General features: G+C 41.7%; 1 protein-coding gene across 1 annotated transcript in view; it reads left to right on the forward strand.

Moving 5' to 3' along the window:
• Positions 1 to 12,312, forward strand: part of CMTM6 (CKLF like MARVEL transmembrane domain containing 6) — a 50,839-nt gene that overhangs the window by 10,675 nt on the left and 27,852 nt on the right. The window contains exon 2 of the mRNA XM_081245455.1: positions 8,554 to 8,730. Coding sequence (XP_081101581.1) covers positions 8,554 to 8,730 — 177 coding nt within the window. The remainder of the gene's footprint in view (positions 1 to 8,553; positions 8,731 to 12,312) is intronic.

The raw sequence follows: 12,312 nt of genomic DNA on the forward strand, positions 1-12,312 counted from the left end.
GTGCTCCTCTGTTGGGTGCATAAATATTTATAATTGTTGTAACTTTTTCTTGGATTGACCCCTTGATCATTATGTAGTGTCCTTTTTCGTCTCCTGTAATCGTCTTTATTTTAAAGTCTATTTTGTCTGGTATGAGAATTGCTACTGCAGCTTTCTTTTGATTTCCATTTGCATGATGTATCTTTTTCCATCCCCTCACTTTCAGTCTGAATGTGTCCCTAGGTCTGAAGTGGATCCCTTATAGACAGTATGTAGGTGGGTCTTGTTTTTGTATCCATTCAGCCAGTCTGTGTCTTTTGGTGGGAGCATTTAATCCATTTATATTTAATGTAATTATCAATATGTATTTTCCTATTACCATTTTCCTAATTGTTTGGGGTTTGTTATTGTAGGTCTTTTCCTTCTCTTGTGTCTCCTGCCTAGAAAAGTTTTTATTTTTAGCATTTGTTGTAAAGCTGGTTTGGTGGTGCTGAATTCTCTTAGCTTTCGCTTGTCTGTAAAGGTTTTAATTTCTCTGTCTAATCTGAGTGAGATCCTTGCTGGGTAGACTAATCTTGCTTGTAGGTTTTTCCCTTTCTTCACTTTAAATATGTCCTGCCACTCTCTTCTGGTTTTCAGAGTTTCTGCTGAAAGATCAGGTGTTAACGTTATGGAGTTCCCTTGTATGTTATTTGTTGTTTTTCCCTTGCTGCTTTTAATATTTTTTCTTTATATTTAATTTTTGATAGTTTAATTAATATGTGGCTTGGCGTGTTTCTCTTTGGATTTATCCTGTATGGGACTCTCTGTGCTTCCTGGACTTGGATTAACTGTTTCCTTTCCCATGTTAGGGAAGTTTTCAGCTATAATCTCTTCAAATATTTTCTCAGTCCCTTTCTTTTTCTCTTCCTCTTCTGGGACCCCTATAATTCCAATGTTGGTGCGTTTACTGTTGTCCCAGAGGTCTCTAAGACTGTCCTCAATTCTTTTCATTCTTTTTTCTTTATTCTGCTCTGCAGTAGTTATTGCCACTATTTTATCTTCCAGGTCACTTATCTGTTCTTCTGCCTCAGTTGTTCTGCTGTTGATTCCTTCTAGAGAATTTTTAATTTCATTTATTGTGTTGTTCATCATTGTTTGTTTGCTCTTTAGCTCTACTAGGTCTTTGTTAAACGTTTCTTATATTTTCTCCATTCTAGTTCCAAGATTTTGGATCATCTTCACTATCATTACTCTGAATTCTTTTTCAGGTAGACTGCCTATTTCCTCTTCAGTTGTTTGGTCTGGTGGGTTTTTACCTTGCTCCTTCATCTGCTGTGTGTTTCTCTGTCTTCTCATTTTGCTTATCTTACTGTGTCTGGGGTCTCCTTTTCGCAGGCTGCAGGATTCTAGTTCCTGTTGTTTTTGGTGTCTGCCTCCAGTGGCTAAGGTTGGTTCAGTGGGTTGTGTAGGCTTCCTGGTGGAGGGGACTAGTGCCTGTGTTCTGGTGTATGAGGCTGGATCTTGTCTTTCTGGTGGGCAGGACCGCGTCCGGTGGTGTGTTTGGGGGTGTCTGTGACCTTATTATGATTTTAGGCAGCCTCTCTGCTAATGGGTGGGGTTGTGTTCCTGTCTTGCTAGTTGTTTGGCATAGGGTGTCCAGCACTGTAGCTTGCTGGTCGTTGAGTGAAGCTGGGTGCTGGTGTTGAGATGGAGATCTCTAGGAGATTTTCGCCGTTTGATATTACGTGGAGCCGGGAGGTCTCTGGTGGACCAGTGTCCTGAACTTGACTCTCCCACCTCACAGGCACAGCCCTGACACCCGTCCGGAGCACCAAGACCCTGTCAGTCACATGGCTCAGAAGAAAAGGGAGGAAAAAAAGAAAGGAAGAAAGAAAAAAATAAAGTTACTAAAATAGAAAATTAAAAATAATTATTAAAAAAGTTAAAAAGTAATAAAAAAAAGAAAAAAAAAGAAAGAAGAGAGCAACTAGACCAAAAAAACAAATCCACCAATGATAACAAGCGCTAAAAACTGTACTAAAAACAAAAACAAAAACAAAAAACGGACAGGCAGAACCGTAGGACAAAGGGTAAAAACAAAGCTATTCAGACAGGAACACACAAAGAAGCATACACATACACATGGTCAAAAAGAGAAAAAGGAAAAAAATATATCTATATATTTCAAAAAAAAAAGGAGGAAGAGAGCAACCAAATCAATGAACAAATCTACCAATGATAAGAAACTCTAAACACTAAACTAAGATAAACATAAAACCAGAAATAAATCCGATGCAGAAAGCAAACCTCAAGTCTATAGTTGCTCCCAAAGTCCACCGCCTAAATTTGTGGAGATTTAATCTGCTGCTCCTGAGGCTGCTGGGAGAGATTTCCCTTTCTCTTCTTTGTTCACACAGCTCCTGGGGTTCAGCTTTAGATTTGGCCCCGCCTCTGCATGTAGGTCGCCTGAGGGCGTCTGTTCCCTACCAAGACAGGATGGGGTTAAAGTAGCAGCTGATTAAGGGGCTTTGGCTCTCTCAGGCCAGTGGGGGAGGGAGGGGTGTGGAAGGTGGGGCGAGCCTGCAGCGGCAGAGGCTGGCATGACATTGCAACAGTCCCTGAGTTGCACCGTGTGTTCTCCCAGGGAAGTTGTCCCTGAATCACAGGACCCTGGCAGTGGCAGGCTGCACAGGCTCCCAGGAGGGGAGGTGTGGAGAGTGACCTGTGCTTGCACACAGGCTTCTTGGTGGCTGCAGCAGCAGCCTTAACGTTTCATGCCCGTCTCTGGTGTCCGTGCTGATAGCCGTGGCTCACGCCTGTCTCTGGAGCTCCTTTAGGTGGTGCTCTGAATCCCCTCTCCTTGCGCACCCTTTTGGGAAGTCTGAGGTCTTCTGTCAGCGTTCAGTAGGTGTTCTGTAGGAGTTGTTCCACATGTAGATGTATTTCCGATGTATTTGTGGGGAGGATGGTGATCTCCACATCTTACTCCTCTGCCATCTTGAAGGTCTCCCTCTAACTTATTTTTTAAACTGAGGTATAATTGACATGTAACAGTTCTAGATGTACAACATAATAATGTGATATTTGTGTATATTGTGAAATGATCCCTTTATTTTGTATTAGAGACTGTACAGTGCTGTGGGAGATTTTAAAGGAAGGTTAGTAGCATCAGAGATGGGGAGTCAAGAGAAATTTTCATACTGAATATAGCTTGTCAGTGCTGATTTCTTGGCCTTCATCTGGGAATAGGAACTAGTAAATCCCGAACTTGATCTAGTACCCCTTCATTCTCTAGGATGTCCATGCAGAACCCTCCTCTTGATACTGCTTTAGGGCTTAAGGTCAGTAAGAATGACTCCTTTAATAAGTTTGGAATAGGTCTTGTAATGACTTGTCACTGATTGCTTCTGGCCCAGCTGGATCCTGCCCTTTTCTTAGGGAGAGTAGATAAGCAGTCTGTGTCTCTACTACAGATAAGATTTTATTGTCTTATAGCCTGCACTGATGAGTGTTCCTGATAATCTCATTATTGTAGGGAAGAATGGTTCAAGATCAACTATTCTCACACCCCAATTAGAGTTTTAGGCTCATATCTTCTCATAGTTAATTGACTTTCATACACCTCAGGTATATTTTGCAAATGTCTCATAGAGAAACTCCTAAAACTTGGACAAGATTTAACAGAGTCAAGAATAAAGCAAATGGAATATTAAGACATTTGGTATCTTATTATACCGTAGACTTATAAAAACTCCTCTTCTAATTATAATTACAGGTGAAGAAGTACTTTTACACAATGACCTTTTGGGACTTGTCTTGGTGTGTCGCTTTATCCTGTGGTGCAGTGACTGGGAAGACCTTGTCTAACATCTGTCTGATGTGAGGAAGTTGTTTGGGATATTCTGGACCATTTTATGCCTCATTAACTTACAGGAAATCACAGCAATAGGACCTATTTTCGTCCTTACATGCATTCTTTTCAGTTGTGGGAATATATGAATTTTGTATTGCCAACAGGAAGGAGGAAATCCCTTTGAGGTTTGGATGCCAATTTGGATTTGAATTTTTTTAACTTTTTATTTTGAAATAATTGTAGAATCACAGGAACTTGCAAAAACAAAATGTAAAGGGAGGTCCTTTGCATTCGTGTGTGTGTGTGTGTGTGTGTGTGTACGTCTACGTCTACGTCTACGTGTACCTCTATGCTGTTTTATCAAGTGTAGCTTCCTTAATCACTGCTGCAATCAAGAATCAGAACTATTCCATCGGACTTCCCTGGTGGTGCAGTGGTTAAGAATCCACCTGCCAGTGCAGGGGACACAGGTTCAATTCCTGGCCCGGGAAGATCCCACATGTCGTGGAGCAACTAAGCCCGTGCACCACAGCTATTAAGCCCGCGCACCTAGAGCCCATGCTTCGCAACAGGAGAAGCCACCGCAACGAGAAGCCTGTGCACTGCAATGAAGAGTAACCCCCGCTCGCCGCCACTAGAGAAAGCCTGCATGCGGCAACAAAGACCCAATGCAGCCAAAAAATAAATAAATAAATGAATAAAAATTAAAAAACAAAACTGTTCCATCATCACGTGGTTCCCTCATGCCACCCCTTTATAGCCACACCTCTCCCCTCCACCCTGGCCACCACTAATTTGTTCTCTATCTCTATAAGCTTTTTTATTATATAAATGGAGTCATGCAATATGTAACCTTTGGAGATTGGATTTTTTTCACTTTGCATAGTTCTCTGGAGACTCATCCGGATTGTTGCATATACCAAGTTTGTTTTTATTGCTAAGTAATATTCCATGGTATGGATTACCACAGTTTGTATAACCATTGAAGGCCATCTGTAGTGTTTAGAGTTTGGGTCTCTGATGAGTAAAATGTTATGCACATTCATGTATCAGTTTTTGCAGGAACGTAAGTTTTCATTTCTCTTGGTCATATACAGAATGTAGGAATGCAGTTGCTGGGTCATACAGCAGTTGCATGCTTAGTTTTTAAAGAAACTGCTAAACTGTTTTCCAGAGTGGCTGTACTATTGACCTCTGATTTGATGAAAGTGTTTCGTAGGATAAAATTTTGATTGCCTACTTAATGTATGTGTTGATTTTGGTAGCAGTCTTATTGCCATTAATATATCTGGTTGCTCCTGCTGGCCTGACTTGTGTGAGACGGCATTTCCCAAAAGGCTTTCACTTGGGTCATCAGTCATTTTGATGGTTTAATACCCAGAAGGAAATTCCCTTAGCTTCTACAAAACCCACACAAACTGCACAAGTGAATCTCTTCTCTCTCTTCCTTCCTATTTCTAGAGAAGAGTTAGCCTCACACCTTGAGCCCTGAATCTTGCCTTTAGAGATCCTCTTTTCTTTCTCTGTCTTTAGACATCTTACAGGTTTCTGTCTAAGCATTTATCATGCTCAGTTCTCTCCTGTCTTGAAATTCCTTTCCCTTTGACTTCATCCACTACTACCCTTTATCTGGCCACTCAAAGCTGCACTGGGTGACTGGGCTGTCTCTATAGCACTGCCTTGTCCAGCCCTCACTTACAGTGTACAGTACAGTAATCTAGGTTGCCTCCCTGAGCACACTGAAATGGTCCTGTTGATGTCACCAGCAACCCTGTAGCTCAGTCTCATGTAAGCATTTCAGTACTGTGAGTAGCATTCAGCACTCTTTTTTTGTTTGTTTTGTTTTTTTGTTTTTTTGCGGTACGCGGGCCTCTCACTGTTGTGGCCTCTCCTGTTGCAGAGCACGGGCTCCGGACGCGCAAGCTCAGTGGCCATGGCTCACGGGCCCAGCCGCTCCGCGGCATGTGGGATCCTCCCGGACCGGGGTACGAACCCGTGTCTCCTGCATTGGCAGGCGGACTCTCAACCACTGCGCCACCAGGGAAGCCCCCAGCACTCTTGATTACTTGCTCTGAGTAGAAATACTTTTTTCTTGATCGACTACCCCTTGGTCTGCTGCTCCTAATTGTCCTTTGCTGGTGTCTCCCCCTCTGTTCATCCCTTAAATCTTGGGGTTCCTCACAATTCTGCACAGGGCCGACTTTCCTCATTCTAGGTAATCTCCCACATCTTGGTCTCCACCTCAGACCTGTCTCCTGAGCTCCAGACCCATATATCCTTTTGCCTCCTAGCCAGCTCCACCTAACTCTTCTGCAGACCTCTCATATACAGCATATTTAAAATGGAATTTATTCTCTTCCCAGCACCCTTGCCTCTTAAAAAGAAGAAGAAAAACCCTTCTTTCTTCAGTGAGGCATCAGTGTGTTAATACCACATCACACAACAGTGGGAGTGCTGTTAAAACCACCTGCGTTTTTTTTTTTTTTTAAGGTGTCACATTTTATTTATTTATTTATTATCTTTGGCTGTGTTGGGTCTTCGTTTCTGTGCGAGGGCTTTCTCTAGTTGCGGCGAGTGGGGTCCACTCTTCATCGCGGTGTGCGGGCCTCTCACCGTTGTGGCCTCTCTTGTTGCGGAGCACAGGCTCCAGACGCGCAGGCTCAGTAGTTGTGGCTCACGGGTCCAGTTGCTCCGTGGCATGTGGGATCCTCCCAGACCAGGGCTCAAACCCGTGTCCCCTGCATTGGCAGGCAGATTCTCAACCACTGCGCCACCAGGGAAGCCCCCCACTTGCGTTTAATTGAGTTGCCGAATTAGCCAGAGATAACTGTTCTCCATTCAATGCAAATGCATAAAAATTATACTTAAAAAAATTTATTTAGCCACGCCATGTCGTAGTTGTGGCACATGGGATCTTCACTGCCACATGCGGGATCTTCATTGCAGCATGCAAACTCTTAGTTGTAGTATGGGGGATCTAGTTCCCTGACTAGGGATTGAACGCGGGCCCCTTGCATTGGGATTGCAGAGTCTTAGCCACTGGACCACCAGGGAAGTCCCCCAAATTATACTTTTTATGGCCAGCTAAATAACTGCAAGACTAAAATTGAATGTGAAAAGGAATTGTTTCTATGAAAATAAATTGAATGCTTTGGAAAGACCAAAAAAGCTACTAAAATACTTGCAGTGGAATTAAGTAAGAGCAAGGCAACTGTGAAAGGCTAGTAAAACTCGTCCAACTCTAGAAGGATTCTGCGTGCTGCTTCTCAGGTGTCCCAGATCTTGCTCCACTTCAAATAACATCAGTCTGGAAATGGTAGTCATAAATGATGGAAGTGATTAATGCAGAAAACATGATGGGGAATTCCAATCAGGTGCATTCTCAAAGAAAAGGCCCATTTCAAAAGACTGAATAAATAAATGTGCCTTTTTGTTTTAAATGAAAATAAAATGGTTTAAGCATATATGTATTATCTTGTTTGCTATTCCGTTTGTATTCATCCTGTCTGATGAGGGCTTCTATTGCATCTTCCAGTGATTTCACTCTTGTCCATTACTACTACCCTGCTCACTGTCTTTCCTCTGATTTCTTACATCAGCTTCCCCAGCTGGATGTCCAGCCCCAGTTTTGCCCTCCCCCACTGTCTCCCCCTCCCCGTCTCTCCCCCATCTCTCCTCCCCGTCCCTTCTTTATATTGTAGCTATAAAGAACTACTAAAAGCATAAACCTCATCATGTTACCCCTTTGCTTTATACATTTATTTATTTATTTATTTATTTTTAAAATTTATTTTTGGCTGCGTTGGGTCTTCGTTGCTGCGTGCAGGCTTTCTCTAGTTGCGATGAGTGGGGGCTACTCTTTGTTGCAGTGCATGGGCTTCTCATTGCAGTGGCTTCTCTTTGTTGCAGAGCATGGGCTCTAGGCGCACAGGCTTCAGTGCTTGTGGCACGTGGGCACGCTAGTTGTGGCTCACGGGCTCCAGAGCACAGGCTCAGTAGTTGTGGCGCTCAGGCTTAGTTGCTCCATGGCATGTGGGATCTTCCCAGACCAGGGCTCAAACCCGTGTCTCTTGCATTGGCAGGCAGATTCTTAACCACTGCGCCACCAGGGAAGTCCCTACCCCTTTGCTTTAAAAACGCTTAAAATCCAGATTCCTTAAACTAGTAAAAGGAGGCATTTAGATCTGGCCTCTGCTTATTACCTCTCTGGTCTCATTTCATCATTTCTGTGCTGCCATCCCCTCCCCTCTGACACGTTAGCCATGTTGACTCAACTCACTTTCACAGTTGAGTGGGGCTTGTGGGATATCTGTGTGTGGTTGGCGTGAGAAGGTACCGAGCTCTCTCATTTCTAGGTCTTTCTGTGCACTGCTTCTCTGCCTGGAACTTTTCCCCCTACCTTTCACCCCACAACTGACTCTACTGTCCTTCTGGTCTCAGCTTTCCTTCAGGAAGCCTTTCCCAACCTCCAGGTTGAGTGCCTTTTCTGTGTGCTTTTATAACAACACCTCGGATTTCTCCTGTTCTAGCATTTAGCACACAGTAGGTAGTTAATTATCTGTGTACCTATATTCCCTTCAAGGCAACTGGAGTGTAAATTATGTGTAGATCGGGTTCATTCAGTAATCTTGTTTGCCGAGTCTCCACTTGATAAATATTTGAGTGAACAGGTGGTGTTTTCTGAATAACGTAGGTTTCCCTGAAAAACACTTAAGCAAAATGTTTTGTTTCTTTTGTAGGTGCTGTCTCTGTTGGCCTTTATCTGTGAGGAAGTTGTGTCACAATGTACTTTGTGTGGAGGCCTTTACTTTTTCGAATTTGTAAGCTGCAGTGCCTTTCTGCTGAGTCTCCTTATGCTGATTGTGTACTGCACTCCAGTTTATGACAAAGTTGATCCTGCAAAAGTCAAGTCATCGGTAAGCATGAAAAAATATAATCCCTATAACAAGAATTTAGATATTTTTGGATCTTGTGTAGTTGTATTGTTCACAGTTGTAATGCTTTCATAACTCAGTAACAGGAAAAGACTCTATCCATTGTTCCAGCTCTGCCTCTAAGCAACTTGGTTTTTCCCTGCCAGATGGTATGGTAGAGGGGGAAGGTGAAATTAGAATGAGAGTGACAGACACTGCTGATAATTTACAGTTATTGGTGGTTTAATCTAATTCTCATGAGGTATTTTGTAAAAACTAGGATTTTGTCACTTTTGATTTCTCCTATTTCAGACTGTCACTCACTGGTTGTACAATTAATTATTCACTGTGTGCCTATTGTAGGCCAGGCGTTATGCCGGACGTAAGAGATGGAGTAGTGAACTAATGTGATATATTGATACTTCTGAAGCCTTTAAACAAAACATGTAATTCTACCTATTTTGTTTTGATTTTATTTTATGAAAGAAAGTTCTCTATAAGTGAATTTAGAAGGTATTTGTTAAATTTATTGCATAGAAATTTACCTTTTAATAAGAGTCTGTGAGAATTTTATACTCACAAAATTAGAGATGTATAACTTTCTAAAGACTTAGTCTGCTGACCCTCTGTTTTTATTTGAGTATAATATGGATTTTTGAGATAACAGATGAGATAGTTTACATAGTTACTGCATTTAAGGAAGAAAGAATTGAGCAGTTTACTTCTTCAATAGCATTCAAGTTATCAGGAGTGGTTTATCAGGAACTGTAACTATCAGGGTTGATTTATGAAAGAATTCTCAGTTTTGAGGGAAGAGATAAAAGTTAGGGTAAATTTTAACTATTAAAAGAAGAGAGGGACTTTCCTGGTGGCACAGTGGTTAACAATCCGCCTACAAACACTTCTCCTCGGCCAATTGGCAAAAAAAGTGGCCCACACCATCCAGAGTCCCATTGTTGCTGTCGAAATAGAAGCCCAGAAAGAGCTACAGGGTGAAAGTGAAAGGGAGATCAATCAAGAAAAAATGGATAAAGAAGACAGGAGATAAACAGAAAACAGGAGGAAGAAACTCTTGAGAAAAAAAGCAGAAAAAAGAGAAATAACAGATGGAGCCGTGTGGCTGACAGGGTCTTGGTGCTCAGGCCGGGTGTCAGGCCTGTTCCTCGGAGGTGGGAGAGCCAACTTCAGGACATTGGTCCACCAGAGACCTCCCAGCTCCACGTAATATCAAACGGCGAAAGCTCTGCCAGAGATCTCCATCTCAACGCTAAGACCCAGCTCCACTGAACAACCAGCAAGCTACAGTGCTGGACACCCTATGCCAAACAACTAGCAAGACAGGAACACAACCCCACCCATTAGCAGAGAGGCTGCCTAAAATCATAATAAGGTCACAGACACCCCCAAACACACCACCGGACGCGGTCCTGCCCACCAGAAAGACAAGATCCAGCCTCATACACCAGAACACAGGCACTAGTCCTCTCTACCAGGAAGCCTACACAACCCACTGCACCAACCTTAGCCACTGGAGGCAGACACCAAAAACAACGGGAACTAGGATCCTGCAGCCTGCGAAAAGGAGACCCCAAACACAGTAAGATAAGCAAAATGAGAAGACAGAGAAACACACAGCAGATGAAGGAGCAAGGTAAAAATCCACCAGGCCAAACAACTGAAGAGGAAATAGGCAGACTACCTGAAAAAGAATTCAGAGTAATGATAGTGAAGATGATCCAAAATCTTGAAACTAGAATGGAGAAAATATAAGAAACGTTTAACAAAGACCTAGTAGAACTAAAGAGCAAACAAACAATGATGAACAACACAGTAAATGAAATTAAAAATTCTCTAGAAGGAATCCATTCCAGAATGACTGAGACAGAAGAACAGATAAGAGACCTGGAAGATAAAATAGTGGAAATAACTACCGCAGAGCAGAATAAAGAAAAAAGAATGAAAAGAATTGAGGACAGTCTTAGAGACCTCTGGGACAACAGTAAACGCACCAACATTGGAATTATAGGGGTCCCAGAAGAAGAAGAGAAAAAGAAAGGGACTGAGAAAATATTTGAAGAGATTATAGCTGAAAACTTCCCTAATATGGGAAAGGAAATAGTTAATAAAGTCCAGGAAGCGTAGACAGTCCCATACAGGATAAATCCAATGAGAAACACACCGAGACAGATATTAATCAAACTATCAAAAATTAAATACACAGAAAAAATACTAAAAGCAGTGAGGGAAAAACAACAAATAACATACAAGGGAATCCCCATAAGGTTAACAGCTGAACTTTTGGCAGAAACTCTGCAAGCCAGAAGGGAATGGCAGGACATATTTAAAGTGAAGAAAGGGAAAAACCTACAAGCAAGATTAGTCTACCCAGCAAGGATCTCACTCAGATTAGACAGAGAAATTAAAACCTTTAGAGACAAGCGAAAGCTAAGAGAATTCAGCACTACCTAACCAGCTTTACAACAAATTCTAAAGGAACTTCTCTAGGCAGGAAACACAGGAGAAGGAAAAGACCTACAATAACAAACCCCAAACAATTAAGAAAATGGTAATAGGAACATACATATTGATAACTACCTTAAATGTAAAGGATTAAATGCTCCCACGAAAAGACATAGACTGGCTGAATGCATACATAAACAAGACCCATCTATATGCTGTCTACAAGAGACCCACTTCAGACCTCAGGACACATACAGACTGAAAGTGAGGGTATGGAAAAAGATATATCATGCAAATGGAAATCAAAAGAAAGCTGCAGTAGCAATTCTCATATCAGACAAAATAGACTTTAAAATAAAGACTATTACAGGAGACAAAGAAGGACACCAAGGGATCAATCCAAGAAGGAAGATATAACAATTGTAAATATTTATGCACCCAACATAGGAGCACCTCAAAACATAAGGCAAATGCTAACAGCCATAAAAGGGGAAATCGACAGTAATACAATCATAGTAGGGGACTTTAACACCCCACTTTCACCAATGGACAGATCATCCAAAATGAAAATAAATAAGGAAACACAAGCTATAAATGATATATTAAACAAGATGGACTTAACTGATATTTATAGGACATTCCTTCCAAAAGCAACAGAATACACTTTCTTCTCAAGTGCTCATGGAACATTCTCCAGGATAGATCATATCTTGGGTCACAAATCAAGCTTTGGTAAATTTAACAAAATTGAAATCGTATCAAGTATCTTTTCCGACCACAATGCTATGAGACTAGATAGCAGTTACAGGAAAAACTCTGTAAAAAATACAAGCATATGGAGGCTAAACAATACACTACTTAATAACCAAGAGATCACTGAAGAAATCAAAGAGGAAATCAAAAAATACCTAGAAACAAATGACAATGAAAACACGATGACCCAAAACCTATGGGATGCAACAAAAGCAGTTCTAAGAGGGAAGTTTATAGCAATACAGTCCTACCTGAAGAAACAAGAAACATCTCAAACAACCTAAACTTGCACCTAAAGCAATTAGAGAAAGAACAAAAGAGCCCCCAAGTAGCAGAAAGAAAGAAATCATAAAGATTAGATCAGAAATAAAT

Source organism: Mesoplodon bidens, assembly GCF_964165515.1.
Source record: "Mesoplodon bidens genome assembly, chromosome: 10".
Taxonomy (NCBI): Eukaryota; Metazoa; Chordata; class Mammalia; order Artiodactyla; family Ziphiidae; genus Mesoplodon; species Mesoplodon bidens.